Source organism: Pararge aegeria, chromosome 27 (assembly GCF_905163445.1).
Source record: "Pararge aegeria chromosome 27, ilParAegt1.1, whole genome shotgun sequence".
NCBI classification, from domain to species: domain Eukaryota; kingdom Metazoa; phylum Arthropoda; class Insecta; order Lepidoptera; family Nymphalidae; genus Pararge; species Pararge aegeria.
In genome coordinates, this window is record NC_053206.1 from 2378910 (window position 1) to 2396527 (window position 17618).

At 34.5% G+C, this 17618-nt stretch overlaps 1 protein-coding gene across 1 annotated transcript in view; it reads left to right on the plus strand.

Moving 5' to 3' along the window:
• The first annotated feature begins 16376 nt into the window (after positions 1-16376).
• LOC120635772 overlaps positions 16377-17618 on the plus strand; it is a 28763-nt gene continuing 27521 nt past the window's right edge. Inside the window, exon 1 of the mRNA XM_039906926.1 lies at positions 16377-16504. Coding sequence (XP_039762860.1) covers positions 16399-16504 — 106 coding nt within the window. The 5' untranslated portion in view covers positions 16377-16398. The remainder of the gene's footprint in view (positions 16505-17618) is intronic.

A 17618-nucleotide genomic window follows, 5' to 3' on the forward strand; every position in this document is an offset into this window, starting at 1 on the left:
TTGTGTGATGAGCATGAATGTTTGTCAGTGTCTGGGTGTTTATATTTACGTATATTCTAAGTATTTTTTTTATATTACTAGCTGTTGCCCGCGATTTCGTCTGCGTTTGAATTTATTTTAGTGAGTTGCAGTTCTAAAAATATTAAGAATATCAATTGTTATAAAAAAACTGGTGTAGTATTTAAAAAGTAATTTTTCAATACACATAGTAAATATATCTTAAAAGAACTGTCTGATCAGTCTTAGATCCTCCTATCACTTACAAAGACTAGTAATCGTTAAAGGAAGAATCGAAATCGCATTGTTAGTTGATTCATATGCTAAAGGTTAACGAAGAACATTTTTAAATTTTTTTAATTAGTCCTAGCACAAAGTCTTCATTAATAAGGCAGCAATTATGCATTCAGTATCGCTAAGCCTTAAATGAGGGGTTTGCTGCTGACCGCTGAGGAGTTCTGTCCTCTATCTCTTAACGTCGGAATAAAAAATATCCTATATTACTTCTAATACTTCCAAGAATATGTGTACAAAGTTTCATGAGGATCGGTTAAGTAGTTTTAGCGTGGAAGCGTAACAAACAAACTTACATTAACATTTATAATATTAGTAGGGATAGGGATTCATAAAAATATTCATCATTCGTCTTAGTACCCATAACACAAGCTACGCTTACTTTGGGGCTAGATGGCGGTGTGTGTTGGTTGTCGTAGTATATAAATATAAAAAAAACATAGGTATTGGAAATTACTTATTTGACATTGATAAATTCATCATGAATTTGATCAAATGAGTTTTTGACACCAGATATAATAATAATAGTATTAGTTTTTATTTTAAGTACAATTTTTTGAAGTGAAACTACTTCAGAATCGTTGTGATTTCAAACGGAAAAAACGACAAGTAAGAGACACAAATACAAAAATGTGTAGGATGAAGCCGGCAAAGAATGAGACAGAAATATACATACTATTTAATCTGTTTTTTTCCTATTTAAGTTACCAAGGAAACCGAACAATCCCTACCATCCCCATCCCTATCCCTATCCCTACTAATATTATAAATGTGAATGTAAGTTTGTTTGTTACGCTTTCACGCAAAAACTATTAAACCGAACATCATGAAACTTTGTACACATATTTCTCAAGGTATTAGAAGTAATATAGGATACTTTTTATCCCGAAATCAAGCTCAGTTCTTTTGGGAGAGGGGACGAAAGTGTTCGACGATTTTACACCATAACGCAGTCAAATGATAACCGATTAAATAATTACTTACTTACATTTTTATATAAGAATACACAACTTAAAAATTTCAGTAGAATTACACCTAAATTGAATGCCACACGTCTTTCGAAAAACAAACGCAGACGAAGTCGCGGGCAACAGCTAGTATCTAGATAAAGAAACAAACACATAAATGTATAGGACAGAGTGAGATAGAAACCATTATACATTTGTTTAACTATTCTAGTTACCATGGAAACTAAATAATAAACCTTACATTTATCCTAATAGTTCTGATACTCTACATCCACCTCAATCTCTCGTAGGCTACTTTTCAGAAGTTACACTTCCGCCGTGTGTAAATAAATTGCACAGGATTTTTTTTCCCTGGACCCCAACTAGGATATCCCGTGTCTTGGGGGTCAGGTGAGGTGCTATTCACGTCGAGGTTTTGACGACCGCTGAGAGCGATTTATAATTTCTGAATTTTCTGTGGGAGGCTTCGGCCGTATACAACGTGTAATTGAAAACCAATTTAATACTTCATATGCTTTAGATGTACATTATGTACTGTCCCTGAGATTAAGTCAAATCAAATATTTCTTTATTCAAATAGGCACATAGATGGCACTTTTGATGCGTTATTATATACAAAATGTGTACATATCAGTGAGTAGTGATGGCGATAACTACAATCGTAAACTTAAAACTAAAGCCACGAGGGTTCCAATCGCGCCCTGGTCTAAGAAGAAGCCCACAACAAACTTAGCCGGGTGTTCTTTTTGTTATCACCATCTCCAATTGTCATTAGAAAATATTTAAGAAGCAACCTGGTTAGAGCAATTGTTTACACCCAAGCTTTTTTATCGTTTACGTAATCCTTTATACTATAATAGGACTTTTCTATTAATCTGTGAAACCGAAAACCTAATAGCTTTTAGGTAAACTGGTGCCATAATTTTTACAGAACGAAATCAGATACAGTCCTAAACTGCATAATTAAAATCTTGTGACAGCTGTCACTTTATTAGGCACGCGTCGCGTAGCGTAGGAACTATGCGCGTGTCGTTCTTTTATCTTCAATAGGGTTGTCATAAGTAAACACTCAGAATGTTTTGAATTAATTTATATGGAAAAATAAATAGGCTTCTTTTGATTTAATATTTTTACAGGGCGTTCCTAATGAAATATATTTATACATCCTTCAAAATTATTTCGTGACTAGCGTACCCAGCCCGCTTCGCCGGGTTAGATTTTGCCTTATTTTATTCAAACAATAAACTTACATCATTAAATTTTTAATTTAAGTCTCATAATATATTAAATAATTTATTTCTCTCCGTATTCATTCTCTTCTATCCTCTTCGCGAGCGGGTGAAGATCATTATATACACCCATGTACACCCAACAATAGAATTTCATCATAGTAAATAAAAGCTGTATTTGACAGTTCAAAAATAGGAGTGCTCCGATCGTCACCAAACTTTACAGGATTACTCGCCAGGTCAATCAGGAGATCCCCTGAAAGTTTCATTGAAATCGGTTCAACCGTTTCGGAGCCTATACGGAACATACCCACACACTTTCTCTTTTATATATATATATATATATATATAGATTCTGTGACACGTTGTATATAGATATAATTTAGAAAAATGTGACGTCAAGGGATTAATTATTACCTATACGATGTCGCGTAGAAACCGATCATATGGATTTAATTGATTTAATGCCGCACCCCTAAAAGGTAAGCCCGCTTCCATTTTTAGATTGTATCATTACAGTTTAATAAAAAAAAAACACTTTATCTATTTTCAAAATTGTTTACATCAGCCTATCAAAACAAATTACTTTAATAACGTAAACTACAAAGTACAACTCTCGAATAAAAGCAACCTTGAAGCGGCCATGTTGCCCGAGTAAACAAGATGCCGGCCTGTCAACTGTCAGCTGTCATTATTCCCGCGCTTTTTGCCCGATTAAAAACATTCTGCTGCGGACATAGGGTTGCCAGGCGGCAGGGAAATCTGAAAGACTCCTGAAACTTTGGTGGTCAAAATGGTAGTATAGCGTCTTAATAAAAATTTAGAATACAACTTACGTTGGCTAAATAGTTAGGTTCCCGTGCGTAATGCGGGGACGAATTTTTCTCTGGTTATGTTTTTTTTGTTATTGTATGTGAAAAAAATTTTGCGATTCAGGGATCCTTTTGCGATATGTTAAGTTACAAAGGTCTATGTTACAAAGTCCGATGTGAAAGTGTTTTTTTTTTGTTTGCTTGTAAACTAAGTTCGATTCCACCGCTACACTGATCTTTATGAAACTGTAGGAAAATCAAATTTAAAACGGGATTCATAATGACATTGTTTTTGTCTTATATGTTTACTATGTTTGGCTTAGGATGATAGACCAGAGTGTAGGACTTCGAATGCACTTTCTGGACATCTCTAACTTTTCTAAGTTATGTCATTCTAAGCAATTAAAATCACCGCTTTTTCCGCAGGGATAGTACAGGGGAAAAAAACACTTTTTTTTAACTGCACGGAGAATATTTTGTACAATGGTACAGAACCTGTGCGTCAAGTCTAACTCGCACTTGACTAGATCTATTTACCGCTCTGAACACCAGCTGCTTATATGATTACCCCAGAAATCTCCAGAAAATTATACTACCGTTTCTGGCAACCCTCAATTCACACTCATTGCTAATTTTGTTTACTTTATTTCAGCTTGTGACGTCACTTCACTTGACATGAAGTGCAAATGGCTATGATAATAAAATATTATTTTCAAAAAACCGGTAAAGTGTTTGTCTGAATCGCACACGGGGTTCTCTACCACAGTTCAAGATTTAAGACTCAGTATTTTTTTTAAACTTTTATAACATAAAGAAGAGAGGTTTTATAACATAACTCACTAACTGGAAAGAATATCGGAACGCTAAATCGCTTGACAGCACGTCTTTAAGTAAAGAAATAAATATACTACGACAATTCACATGTGTGTATTGTCATAGTATATTTATTTTCTTATTATGGGGCTAGATGGCAAAGTTGCAATGTTGGTACTGTTATCGACGCCAGAGAAGCCAACAGCCATCTAGTTTATTATTGTGACCGTCATTCTGACAACCGCTGAAATAAAAAAAAATTGAGACGTTGACGGCAACTGACCGCAGCCGCATTCTTTTAAAAATTCGCCAACCGCTACACGGGTACCGCCAGCCGTCATTGAAGAAACCCTGTGTTTCACTTTCCTGTGTTGCAGTTGCTCAAAGATGTGTGGAGTCCACCAATCCGCACTGGGCCAGCGTGGTGGACTACGGCCTTAACCCCTTCTCATTGTGGGACGAGACCCGTGCTCTGTAGTGGGTCGATATGATGATTCTATTCTCATTCCCATTCCCTGTTCCCGTGCTCTGGCACCTGCCAGAGCACGGGAACAGATTAATTTTATCACTTGTCAGGGGATACAATTTTTGTCTTCTGAACGTGTTTGCTAGATGTCTCTATCTGTAAGACCGTATGGTATTAGCGAGAGCACCACGATCGATCAGAACTAAAATAAATATTAAATAAATATACTATGACAGTACACACACCACCATCTAGCCCCAAAGTGAGCGTAGCTTGTGTTATGGGTACTAAGACGACTGATGAATATTTTTATGAATAATAAACATAAATATTAGAATATACATATAAGCACCCAGACACTGACAAACATTCATGCTCATCACACAAACATTTTCCAGTTGTGGGAATCGAACCCACGGCGCTGGGCTCAGAAAGCAGGGTTGCTGCAAACTGCGCCAATCGGCTGTCTAAATTATCATACCACTATACCTGACTAGAGAAAATAAAGTAATTATTATTCCCAAATTGCAAAAATTAAAAATGTCTTAAAACAACTGCGAGACCTCCACTCAAAAGACCAAAAGGGTCTCACGACTGCGCCATGGGTCGTCAAAAGCTAGTTTGATGTATAAAAAGTATTTCGCCTAGAGATTTTAAGTGAGCACGTAGCATGGCGTGCTTAGCATAATTTACAGCAAGCTTCTACGTACCTACTTACATTTTTGAGCACGCGATACTTTAATTGTTCACCTACAAGATTCTATACTACAACGAATACCACTTATTAGGCTGTAATAATTTTGGTAGGTATGTTATTTAGTTCTTATTATAGTCATTATATCAACTCGTTACCAGCTGACTACATGGCATGGGTCTCCTTGGATGCCTTCCACTTACAACTTTTTGGACGATTTTGTGCCATTTAAAGCAGTATGCACTTTGGTGTCGAGAGTAGTGCGGATTTGATCCGACCAACGAATCGGGCTACGTCCTCGAGGTCTCTTTCCTTCCACTTTGCCAATGACCACTATCTTTTCAAGATTGTCTCCATCTCTTCTGGCAATGTGGCCGAAGTACTCGAGAATCCTCTTAAGACAGGTGGTTGATAGCCTTCTCGTAATTTTAAGCTGTCTCAAAATCGATGCGTTGGTCCTGTGTGCCGTCCACGGAATTTGCAGCATTCTCCTCCAGCACCACATCTCAAAAGCGTCAATACGTTGTGTATCAGCTGCTTTAATGGTCCATGTCTCAGCTGCATACGTAAATATAGGAAAAATAAGTGCGCGGACCAGACGCACTTTTGTCTTGATTGGGATATTCCTGTCTTTCCAAGTCCTATGTAGCTGTGACATTGCGCTTTTGGCCATTCGCCTTCGAATCGGATTGGCCAAACAATGTCAGGGTATGCAGATGATATAAAATGAAGAAAATCTCCAGTACAAGCTATAAAAAACTTAAGGATAGGCATTGTAGTGTGGCACATAGCTCGGAGAACCGATGGACGTTGGGGTCTTAAGGTGCTGGAATGGCGACCCCGCACTGGTAAGCGCAGCGTAGGTCGGCCCCCAACGACGTGGAGCCGCTGGAGGCAAGCGGCCCGGGACCGCGTATTGTGGAACTCCCTACAAAAGACCTATGTCCAGCAGTGGACGTCGATCGGTTGACATGATAATAATAATGATTGTAAGTGTAAATAAAAATCCTACCCTCAAGTATTTATAACTCATACTGGAGTTTTTATTCAATTTTATATCATCTGCATACCCTGTGCATACACTCTATGCACGCCAGTGGTCTCCTCCCGCAATGAGAAGGGGTTAAGGCCGTAGATCACCACGCTGGCCCAGTGCGGTATGGTGGACTCCACATACCTTTGAGAACATTACGTAGAACTCACAGGCATGCAGGTTTTTCACGATGTTTTCCTTCACCGTTGAAGCAAGTGATATTTTAATTACTTAAAACGCATATTACTGCGTTACTTGAGAGATGCGTTCTGGAAACCGGTGATAAGCGGTGATAGCCCAGTGGGCAGGAGCTCGAATTCACTTTCGTGGGACCGAGTTCAAATCCCAGCACTCACCTCAAACTTTTCTAAGTTATGCGCATTTTAAGTAATTAAAATATCACTTGCTTCAACGGTGAAGGGAAACATCGTGAGGAAACCTGCATGCCTGAGAGTTCTACGTAATGTTCTCAAAGGCGTGTGGAGTCCACCAACCCGCACTGGTCCAGCGTGGTGGCCTTAACCCCTTCTCAATGTGGGAGGAGACCCGTGCCCTGTAGTGGGCCGGTAATGGGTCGATATGTTCGATAATGGTCTCTACACGTCATCGTACTGGAACGCCAAGTTACGTACGTAGCGGTACGTCGTTGCCGGTGGTTAACTAGCCACTTCCGAAACACACCATACCAGAGAAAATTCGAAAATAGTAAATCCCCAATTTGCCCTTACAGAACCTCCCAATTGTAACCACAACGCCCACCGTTGCGGCAGGGAGTTCATCCAAACCACAGAATTAAGAATACACAGAAACCGTGTACACGACTAATATTGAAGCATCAACAACCTTCGATACCAGTTTCGATCTTGCACCGACGGCAAACTCCAGGTACCATTCAGTCGCACGAAATACTATAGTTTCTCTTTTACGGTTAATTGTGTCAGACTCTGGAATTCCCTGCCTGCTGACATACGTCAGGCTCAATCCCTAAATGTATTCAAAAAGCGTTTGGAAACCATTTCTTATCTATTAAATATTATAGTATGCAGTATACTGCATAAATATGTATATACTTATATATATTATGTATAACATGTGTGTAGTATTAGAATTTAAAAATAAGTAGTTTATTATACTTATTTTGTGTATATATACATATATATTTTAAACTTAAACTTCTTCACCAACCCGTTCCTTCGTTTTTCCTAACGTCAAATGTTGTTTGGAAGAGATCGCTTTAGTGATAAGCCCGCTTTTGCACGCTGTATTTTCTATTCTAAGTTTCTTCTGTATATGTGTTTACTTTGTATCAAAAATAAATCCTAATTGATTATGATATTTGCCACTATTTGGTATATAAGTCAAGAAGCGTGGAGTATATGACATATATTTATATATCCCTACTAATATTATAAATGTTAATGTAAGTTTGTTTGTTACGCTTTCACGCAAAAACTACTGAACCGATCCTCATGAAACTTTGTACACATATTCTTGGAAGTGTTAGAAGTAATATAGGATTTTCTTTGGGAGAGTGGATGAAAGTGTTTGACGATTTTACACCATAACTCCGACAAATTATAACCGATTTAAATAATTATTTTTGTACTATAGAGGTTATAATATGTGTTTAATTTTGCCCTAACAGTATCTGATGAATGTGGTTGGAGACAGAGGAAATAACTCCTTAGCGATATACGGCTTAGCGATACTGAATGAATGCCACATCAGAAACAAAATCAAACGCAGACGAAGTCGCTGGCAACAGCTAGTATTATATATATGTGATCGGTCCTTTGTAAGGACTACGAGTATTCCATCCTATTTCCCATGTTTAAGACACAGGTTTACTGGTGTCCCGGCAACATTCCCCCCTAAAATCTACAGTCAGAAAGAAATCTGAGTTATTCCCTAGACGCCCCTAAAGAAGTTTTACTTCAAAAATTGTGACCTTTCCACTGTTTTTGGACACAATGCACTGAACACAATAATCGCTGAATGAAGATTCTGTACATACTTAATCAGTGGCGTGCACACAGTTTTTGACCAGGGTATGCATAATGAAGGTAGATGCCATGAAATTGAAAATTCCTTCGCTGAGTTATACGCAATTTTTAGGGTAGGCAGAGCTTTTGAGCATATATGAAGTGCACGCCACGATACTTAATACAATGGTCCAAGAAAGCTGCAAAAATAAAATAATCAATATTTAATCACTTAATTCCCTAGTGTGTAATGTAAACTATTCCAAAACGTGAAATAAACGATTGTATACATTCTCACAAAGCGCTCTTTTCTTTCTTTCTTTTTTTTTATACCGCAGGACTACTTTTGCTTTTGCGTACTTGTATTATATATGGCATTAATTTGATAGCATTATACAGGGTGCTTCAAATCCAATAATGTGTGTTTTTGTTTTTTTTTTTTATTCTTAATCGAAGTCCGGAGTTAGGTCATTGGCGGTGTTTATGGACACCATTCGTTTAAGTTTTTTTTATAGCATGTGGTAGTAATCGTCAAAGCCCAACAACGAACACTGAAGCAGCGTTGTCGGTAGAAATCTTTTTTTTATTATTCCACTATAAGTTAACCCTTAACTGCAATCTCTCCTGGTGGTAAGTGATGATGCAGTCTAAGTTGGTAGCGGGTTAACCTGTTAGGGAGTATGGTAGTCATACCCCTAATCGGTTTCTCCGCGACATCGCACCGGAACACTGAATCGCTTAGCGGTACGTCTTTGTCGGTAGGGCAACTTAATTTCCAAATTTCCCCTGCCGGTAAATCGTTGTTTCCCAAAAAAGTGTGTGTCAGCTCCGACGCACGACTGGAGTTTACTCCTTAAGAACGATTGTCGAAACACACAAAAATAATATATTTAGCTGAATAAAGATTAACACCATATGAAAGGGTAAATTAAAAATCCTGTGCAATTAATTCACGCACGGCGGAAGTGTAACTTCTTAAAAGTAGCCTACGGGAGATTGAGGTGGATGTAGAGTATCAGAACTATTAGGATAAATGTAATGTTTATTATTTAGTTTCCATGGTAACAAGAATAGGAAAAAAAATGTATAATGTTTTCTATCTCACTCTGACCCATATATTTATGTGTTTTTTTATTTACCTAGATAATATTCGGTTTCCTTGGTAACTTAAATAGGAAAAATAAGTTAATTAAACGCATGCAACGTCGCAAAGCGAAAACGTTACGAGGTCATTCATCAGTAGATTTTACTCCTCACTCCAAAATCGATTCTTAAGGAGTAAACTACAAAAACCCCTCTCTCATGGGAGAAGAGGCCAGTGCCGAGCAGTGGGACGTTAATAGTATGGAGATAATGAATTGTAATCACTAAATTCTCAGTGTATTAAATACCATACCACGTATAATTAAAAATAGTATTCCATAATTTTTTTTAAAACACTGCCCTTTTTTCTGTAGAACTCGCAAAATTGAAGTATATCTTACTGAAAAATGTTATTATTCCGTAGATGAGTACTTTGCTGATACTTAAGGCCTGAATTAAATTAATTGTCATTATATAGCATCTGACATAAAATTGACATTGTAATTAATTAATTTATATTAGAATTAACGTAATCTAATTATGAATGTTTTTAATTATTTTTAAGTTAAGATTTGCATGCCTCTAAATGGGCTAAAACATTGTTTCGTATAATTTTTTTAACATCTATAATTTCACATGTTTTTTGCAAATAAATGATTGTGATTATGATTATGATTTTATAGACCAAAGCAAGCAAAACTAGTAGTTGTACGAAAATTGTACGAAAATCACTGCGGTCCATTTCCTAAAAGTTGCAGTGCACACACGAGCAATCGGTCGCTGCGATTAATCGCTATGCCTAGTTTGCGATGGTTTGAAGAATCATATAAAGCTCGTGCAAGTATAATTTTAACGCTTGTACCAGTTACTTGTCTAATATCATATACCCGCAGCTTCCAGTAGTTCATGCGATTATTTTGAGAAAGTAGTAACTAAATGTACATGTGTTTTTTAGTTCTTTCCGTTAAAATAATAATTGTTAAATTTATAAAAAAAATAGTTATATTGCACGCAAAAAAAAAATACCGGAAATCGAAATCGATTCTAAACTCACTTGACCAGAAAGAGACAAAACAACTAATGTCCAAAGAGCGTCGTTTCAGTTGACTAATTTTTATACTGCATTATATAAAAATGAGTCAACTAAAAACAGAAATTTATTTTTTGCATTCAAAGTAATACATTTTTTTAACCTTGAAAGACTATCTAACAATCTCACGTGATGGAAAGTGTAGATGTGGCCTAAGACAGGACGCGCTTGCCTATTCAATCTTGTTTTCATAGTTTTTCAGTCAGTAAATTAACAGTTCTAATCCGGTGTTAGTTTATAACAGATTTGTCTACGCCTTGTTTCAAACACTTTAGTCCCGATTCTAATCGAAAACTTAACCAACACAAGAAGCCACTGGGTACAACCAGTGGAACAATATTTAAACTTTATTTTTTTTATAGAATAATATACTCCCAAAAAACCTACTTACTTATAATATGAAACGCCCTGTATATGAAGAATGTTCGTGCAGCCTTGCACGAACCCTCCAAGGCGTTCAGTGCCGCGTCAAACACCGAAGACACAACACGAGCAGAACCACAGTAACTAACTAGTCTATACCCCACTGTGACTAAAACTAAATAATATACTAAAAATTAAAAATTAAAAAAAAATCTTCTGTCTCTGGTTAATGCATAAAACTAATTAAAAACCAATTTAAATTTACAACACGCTGTAGCACGCTTTTTTTTGGTATTTATTTATTTTATTTATCTATGAAATGATATAATGATGAAACAAAGGCTATTTAATTTGAATTAAGTATTTTATTGTGTGTGTATGTGTGTGTGAGTTTCTCTGCCCCTGGTCGTAAGTATCTTTTTTTAAAGTTGTCTAAGAATAATTTTGTGACCACAATGACGACTTTATTTTAATTACTGTAACATACTTTTTTTTTCAAAATGGCTTCCAAATTTTTATTGGAATAGTCAAAATATATAATTACAGATCAGACTTTAAGATATAAATAATAATAATTACAAACTAAAATTAATATTTACAATAAATATAAGCCGTCTAACTGTTCACTTATGGGCATGGTACCGAAAATGCTGTCGCTATTGCCCCTTTGATCGGGTTTCCGGCATTCGGGAAAACGATGGGCTACTGTTGGCAATCTTCGAGTCCAGAACTAAAAATTCAGCAACTGGTTTCGGGCATTCAGGTTCTGAAAACGATGGGGTACTGTTGGCAATCTTGGATTCCAGAACTTTACAAATTCAGCATGAGGTTTGGGGCAATCAGGTTCTGAAAACGATAAGCAATTTATACAGAACGTATAATTCTTCTATATCGAAATGCTTATAAATACTTTACGTCCCCAAGTTACAACGGGAATGGGAGTTAATATCAGACTGTGTGCAGTGGCGTGCATAGAGGGCATGCACAGGGTATGCAGACTATATGAAATGAAGAAAATCGCCAGTACGAGCAGTGGCGTGCATAGAGGGTATGCACAGGGTATGCAGATGATATAAAATAAAGAAAATCTCCAGTACGAGCTATAAATACTTATGGGTAGGCTTTTATTTAACTCTTACAATGCCTCTCCTTAAGTTTTTTATATCTATTACTGGAAATTTTCTTCATTTTATATTATCTGCATACCCTGTGCATACCCTCTAGGCACGCCACTGAGTACGAGATATAAATACTCAGGGGTAGGCTTTCTATAACTCTTACAATGCCTATCCTTAAAATTATTATAACTCGCACTGGAGATTTTCTTCACTTTAAATCATCTGCATACCTTGTGCATACCCTCTATGCACGCCATTGACTGTGTGAAGAGTGGCCGGGTATAGCTAGTACAGAGTTATTATATTATTATAGAAAGGTTTATTAATTTATTTAAAAGTTACACTTAGTCTTATTTTGCCGCTATGAAATACTTCATATATTTATCATTTCGGGTTAAAATAAAAGTTAACTTAACTTACTTGATATCTCTATATTGATAAACGATTAAAAAAAGCTCCGTTTTTATAGGCGATGGTTATCCACTTGCCACCGGCTTTGTCAGTCAGTTATCTTGATTAAAAAAAATATATATAAATTATCTGTCAACTTTTACTTCTATCTTCTTTAAGAAAAGAACGTGTGTGTACTTATGAACACGCGTTAGAAGTTATATCTACTTATTTGACGTAACAAGATAAAAAATATTTAAAAAAATATATCTTTCGCCTTATTCTACGTTTGTAGAAAAAGCGACACTTACAATAGAAAAAGGTGTTGTTTGAATTAGTTAAAGCCGACTGTCAAACTTTTTTTAGAAAAACTAAAATGTTGACTATAGCTAACATCATGGTGTCGGTTTTTTGTGATTGTGTGCGCGCGCATCGTAAAAATTTACACTCACCATTTTTTCCTAACGCGCCAAAAGAAAGAAGCATAACTTCAAAAATCGTCGCTTTTGTATATTATAAGTTTTAAGACTTTTTTACATTCTAATGGATGGAGTATTTTTTATTATCATTGTTTATAGACGATAAAATGTGAGAAACTATGTTAATTGCAGCGGTATGGTTAACTAAGTGACAAAATTATAGTTAAATAAAAGTCTAACGCTAAAATTACGTGCATTTAATAAAAAAAAAAAATCATCAAACTAAAAACTTACGTCATGTTATAAATACGCCTTTATTTCGAAAATATTTTCATTCACATTATTCACCAATAACGCTTTTTAAGCACAACATTCACTCTCAAATTCGTAATTTCACATAAACAAAGATTATAGATTAAATAAAACAATATATTTTACATATTGTTATATTAAATCTAAAATCTATAGTTTCTATTCAATTATATTTGAAAAATAATGTATTACATTCAGAAAGTTATATTTTACATACATTATCTTTAATACCTAATAACTATAAACCTATCTAATATTCCTTATATAGTATACGTACTAACGTTTTTCGTATCAAATACCAATTACAGAAATATACTAAACGGAATGAAATACAATATTGTACAAATAGATTTATTTTATTTTGTAACTAGAAAGTTAAAATTTTAAATATAACTCTTTTCCAAATAGAATCTCTTAGTCCCACTTTAAAAATTCACTTAAAATCCAATATGTTTCTTGCGACTTTGTATGAAGGCTGTACAAAACGTATGCCTTTGCCTTTTATAAACAAAAAAAATATATGATCATAATTATTATTTTTAGTAGACTGTCTAATACCTTGACACAGCCTTACATTACCTTTGAAATTCAAATAAAATAAAACCTTTCAGCATCAGTAAATATAGACAGAAAATATAGAGTATGCACATCACAAAAGATTCATTTTTAAAAAAATCCGTAGATTTTTTCTGATGCGCAGCTTTAGAGACATTGGATAGCGCCATCTTGAAAAATAAAAATCAGAACGTATTATATGTATGCACTTCTAAGTATTCTTTAATCTTATTGCACAATACGAGACAATCTTGATGCAGTCCGTTTTTCAATAATAAAACGAGTGCTGACCTAATATTTAATACAATACCTTTAACAAAATTAATAAAAGTTAATTTACAGATCGCGCGATCCACTAGTCAATTTAGAAAATCGAATCGCCGTTCCAAATTTATAAACAAGCATAGACAACGAGATAGAACGTAAACTTTTACGAGTGAAATAAAAAAAAAACAAGATGTGGTTCCTAATCATTGCGTTGATATTCGGAATACCGAATTCCGAAGCATTGAGTACATTTGGTGTATCGAACACACGACCTCCTGTGTTTACATCTACTACTGCGGCGCCTGGTAATTCCTTTTTTTATAGTAGGTCATGTTTTAGTGCATGTTTGTAGTGTAGTACCTAGTAAAATAAAAATAATAGTGTCATTTTAGAATAAAGTTATCATACCAGATCTTCCGAATTATTATCAATCATAACTTAAATATTTTAAATAGTTTGTATTTCAACTAAATAAACTTCTTAAGCGCAGTTTTTTTTCCGGGGCAAAATTAACTTGAGTAATTCGGCTCTATCTGTTTAAGAGAATAACGTCGTTCCGTTTTGCCGAAGCTGAGTGATAGAATGGTAGCATAGAAATCCTTATATATTTTTGGAACACTTTCTAGACCACTAAAAAACATTTTAATCTTAAAATAAGACAACATTACCGTCGGCGCATGCCAATCTATATAAGGGTCGATTAAATTACCATAAACTATACGTTTCCAACATAGGTTATGTTCTGTATTTTTGGCAATTTAAGAATTAGATATAGATAGATTAAAACTGGCTTCCATCGTACTTTTGGCGTGGTAAAATTTTAAACTACGAGTATTACCGTATAAGGATACATATAATTTTTTTTTAATGTCATCGTCTTTTAATGGTTTTTAAAATCGTTATAATTAACATTACTTTGTTAATTAGACTAGGTACATACGTTTTTATTTCATTTTGTAAAAAAATCACGATTTATGTACAAATTCAATATTCTATTTCCTAAACTAAGACATCAGGAAAACATTAAATAAAATTCTATATAATTGGCATGTTAATTTTAAAATGTACTACAATTTGTAAATATAGTTTAAATTTAACAATAGGTTTTAAGAAATGACCACCCCGGTCTTGCCTTGTATGTTATTCTAGACTCTACCAAAAATTGAGAAAATATTGTAGATTTTCTCAAATTAAACTCTAAAATTTGTGAAAAATAATTTATTGACAAGTTTATAAATTTTATAACTTTTATTTTTACTTTTAGTGCATAACTCGACAAACTTTAGGCGCAGGTAGTAAATAGATATATTATACCGATTAGTTCTGAATATTTTTATAGAAAGATGAAATATTAAGACAATATTATGAAAATCAGTGGATGGTCGATTTAGTTCTACACTTCTACCACATTATAATCAACTCATTACATTAACACATCAAAGCATTACATTAAACATTTTAGAATGTCAAAGTTAACATAAAAATGGAAATTCATGGAATATTTATAATAAAAGGCATACAAATGGCGTATTGACCGCCATCACGCACAATACACGAACAAAAGCTTTTACCGACGCCATTACCATGTTAAAATAGCAAATCATGCAAAAAATAATAATACTATACATACCAAGTAGGTAATATTAAATCTAAGATTATCGAACGAAGTTATTCGTTATTTCAAAATATACTTTTTTTCAACGTTCTAAATTTAAAATGAAAACAACCACAGACAAGGATGCTATTATTTAATCAACCAATAACATATTAACTCACACAAAAAAACTACAGACAAAATCAATAAAAAATAAAATGTTCCAAATTTAAAGAACAACCATAGCTGAAAATATAAATGTCTTATTGTGTGAATAATTACATATTGATGTAATCAACCACTAACACAGATATACATTGTTGTATACATTTTTGGAATTAACGTTTCAAATTCGAAATTTGTAAATTGGTAACAGACCTGCCTGACTATAGACTTACCAACTTTACGTTTAACAGAGCATGTAGAAAGATTTACTCTTGCCTACTCTATATTTTTTTTATTTAAGCAATTAAATATCACTTGTTTTCACGGTGAAGAAAAACATCGTGAGCGAACCTGCATGCCTGAGTGGTCATAATGTTCCCAGAGGTTTGTGAAGTACCAATCTGCACCTTTTCAAACCTTTGAACCTAACACTGGTTATAGGATAATGACGATGATAACCTCTATCTTGTCTACTCTTTGTATTGACCATAAGTCGACCGAACTTAGGAACCAATATGGTTTTACTGTCCTAATAAAATAGCCGATTTACAGCAACGCTTAGGCACTTCAAATCTTGCGCTAGGGGCTCCTCTGTTACCATTTATTACAAACTTAAACATCGAAACGATTAACTTTTAATCAAACATAATACTAAAAATTAAAACGTTCTGTAGATAATCAACAGGGTTGTTACTCAAAAATAATAAATTAAAAAAAAGAAATGTGGTGCCCAAAGATTTTTCTGGTAGCTACCATGATTTTCATGTTTCACGCGACGAAAGTTGACGCGTTCGGAATTTCATCGTTCGGAAAGGCTAACACTGAGCCCCCCCGGCCCCCCACTACAACTCCGTCGCCCGGTAAGATTTTACCATAATATGAATGTTATATAATAACTCATGACGCTTCAGAAATAAATGGAACACGCAACCACTTGCCACGCATTCGATAACAATCAGTACCCTTAGTGAAGGATTTTTACGCTCGCAGTGATAGAACCGTTTTTGAAAATCGAATCACTGTAACGTCACAGAAAAATGGATGCTACCCAAGAGTTTCTTAAAGTTCAAATAACTCTGCACAACAGCAAGCGCTCTTATATAAAAGAAAAACAATTAATACTGAGCTTGCAATTCTAAATCCAGAACTATCGGGGATATTTTACTTTGGCTTTATAGTATATCGAAACTCGAAAACGATTCACGATTGCGAGCGTACAAATCTGGTACTAAAGGTAAACGTCAAATCCTATACATGAATTCAAAACGACTATATAGTACTGCTAGGGAATTTCTGAATGCCATCTGGTTTATTACATATTTACAAACGTCATAATTTTATGACGTTTACAATAAACCAAACCCGATTAATACGTCTGGAATATTAATCTTAAAAACCCAAGATATACACATCTGTCTAGGTTGTATTTACTATGATCTTTGCCTGGTTTCAAACTGTTTAATTTGAAAAAATAAATGAAACCATATCCATCCGGAAAGTAAAACACGCATAAGATAAAGACGACGATTTAGAGTATATTCATTTCTTTATTTTATAATACATGCGTAAACACACGCTTTTCCAAAAATAGCTCAATATGGCTAAAGAATGTTTCGTTTCAATAACTCTTTTTTTACTTCTCTTGAAAACTATTTTACATTTAAAATTATAAGGACTGTAGAATTTCTTAAATGTTTCTAAACTCTTTTTTATAATGAACTAGCTGTCCAGGCAAACTTCGTACCGCGGATCATTATTTTTTTTATGAATGTTATATTTTAATACTTATCCTATTCCGGTCTAAGAGGAATCCAAAAAATCAAATATCATAATAATTGGTCTAGCCGTTCTTAAGTTATAAATAGTGTAACTAACACAACTTTCTTTTATATATATATATTATAAGAACAGAATTTAGAAATAGAATGTATGCGTCTTGGGTTTTTATGATAATGCGACACTTTTACTACTGAT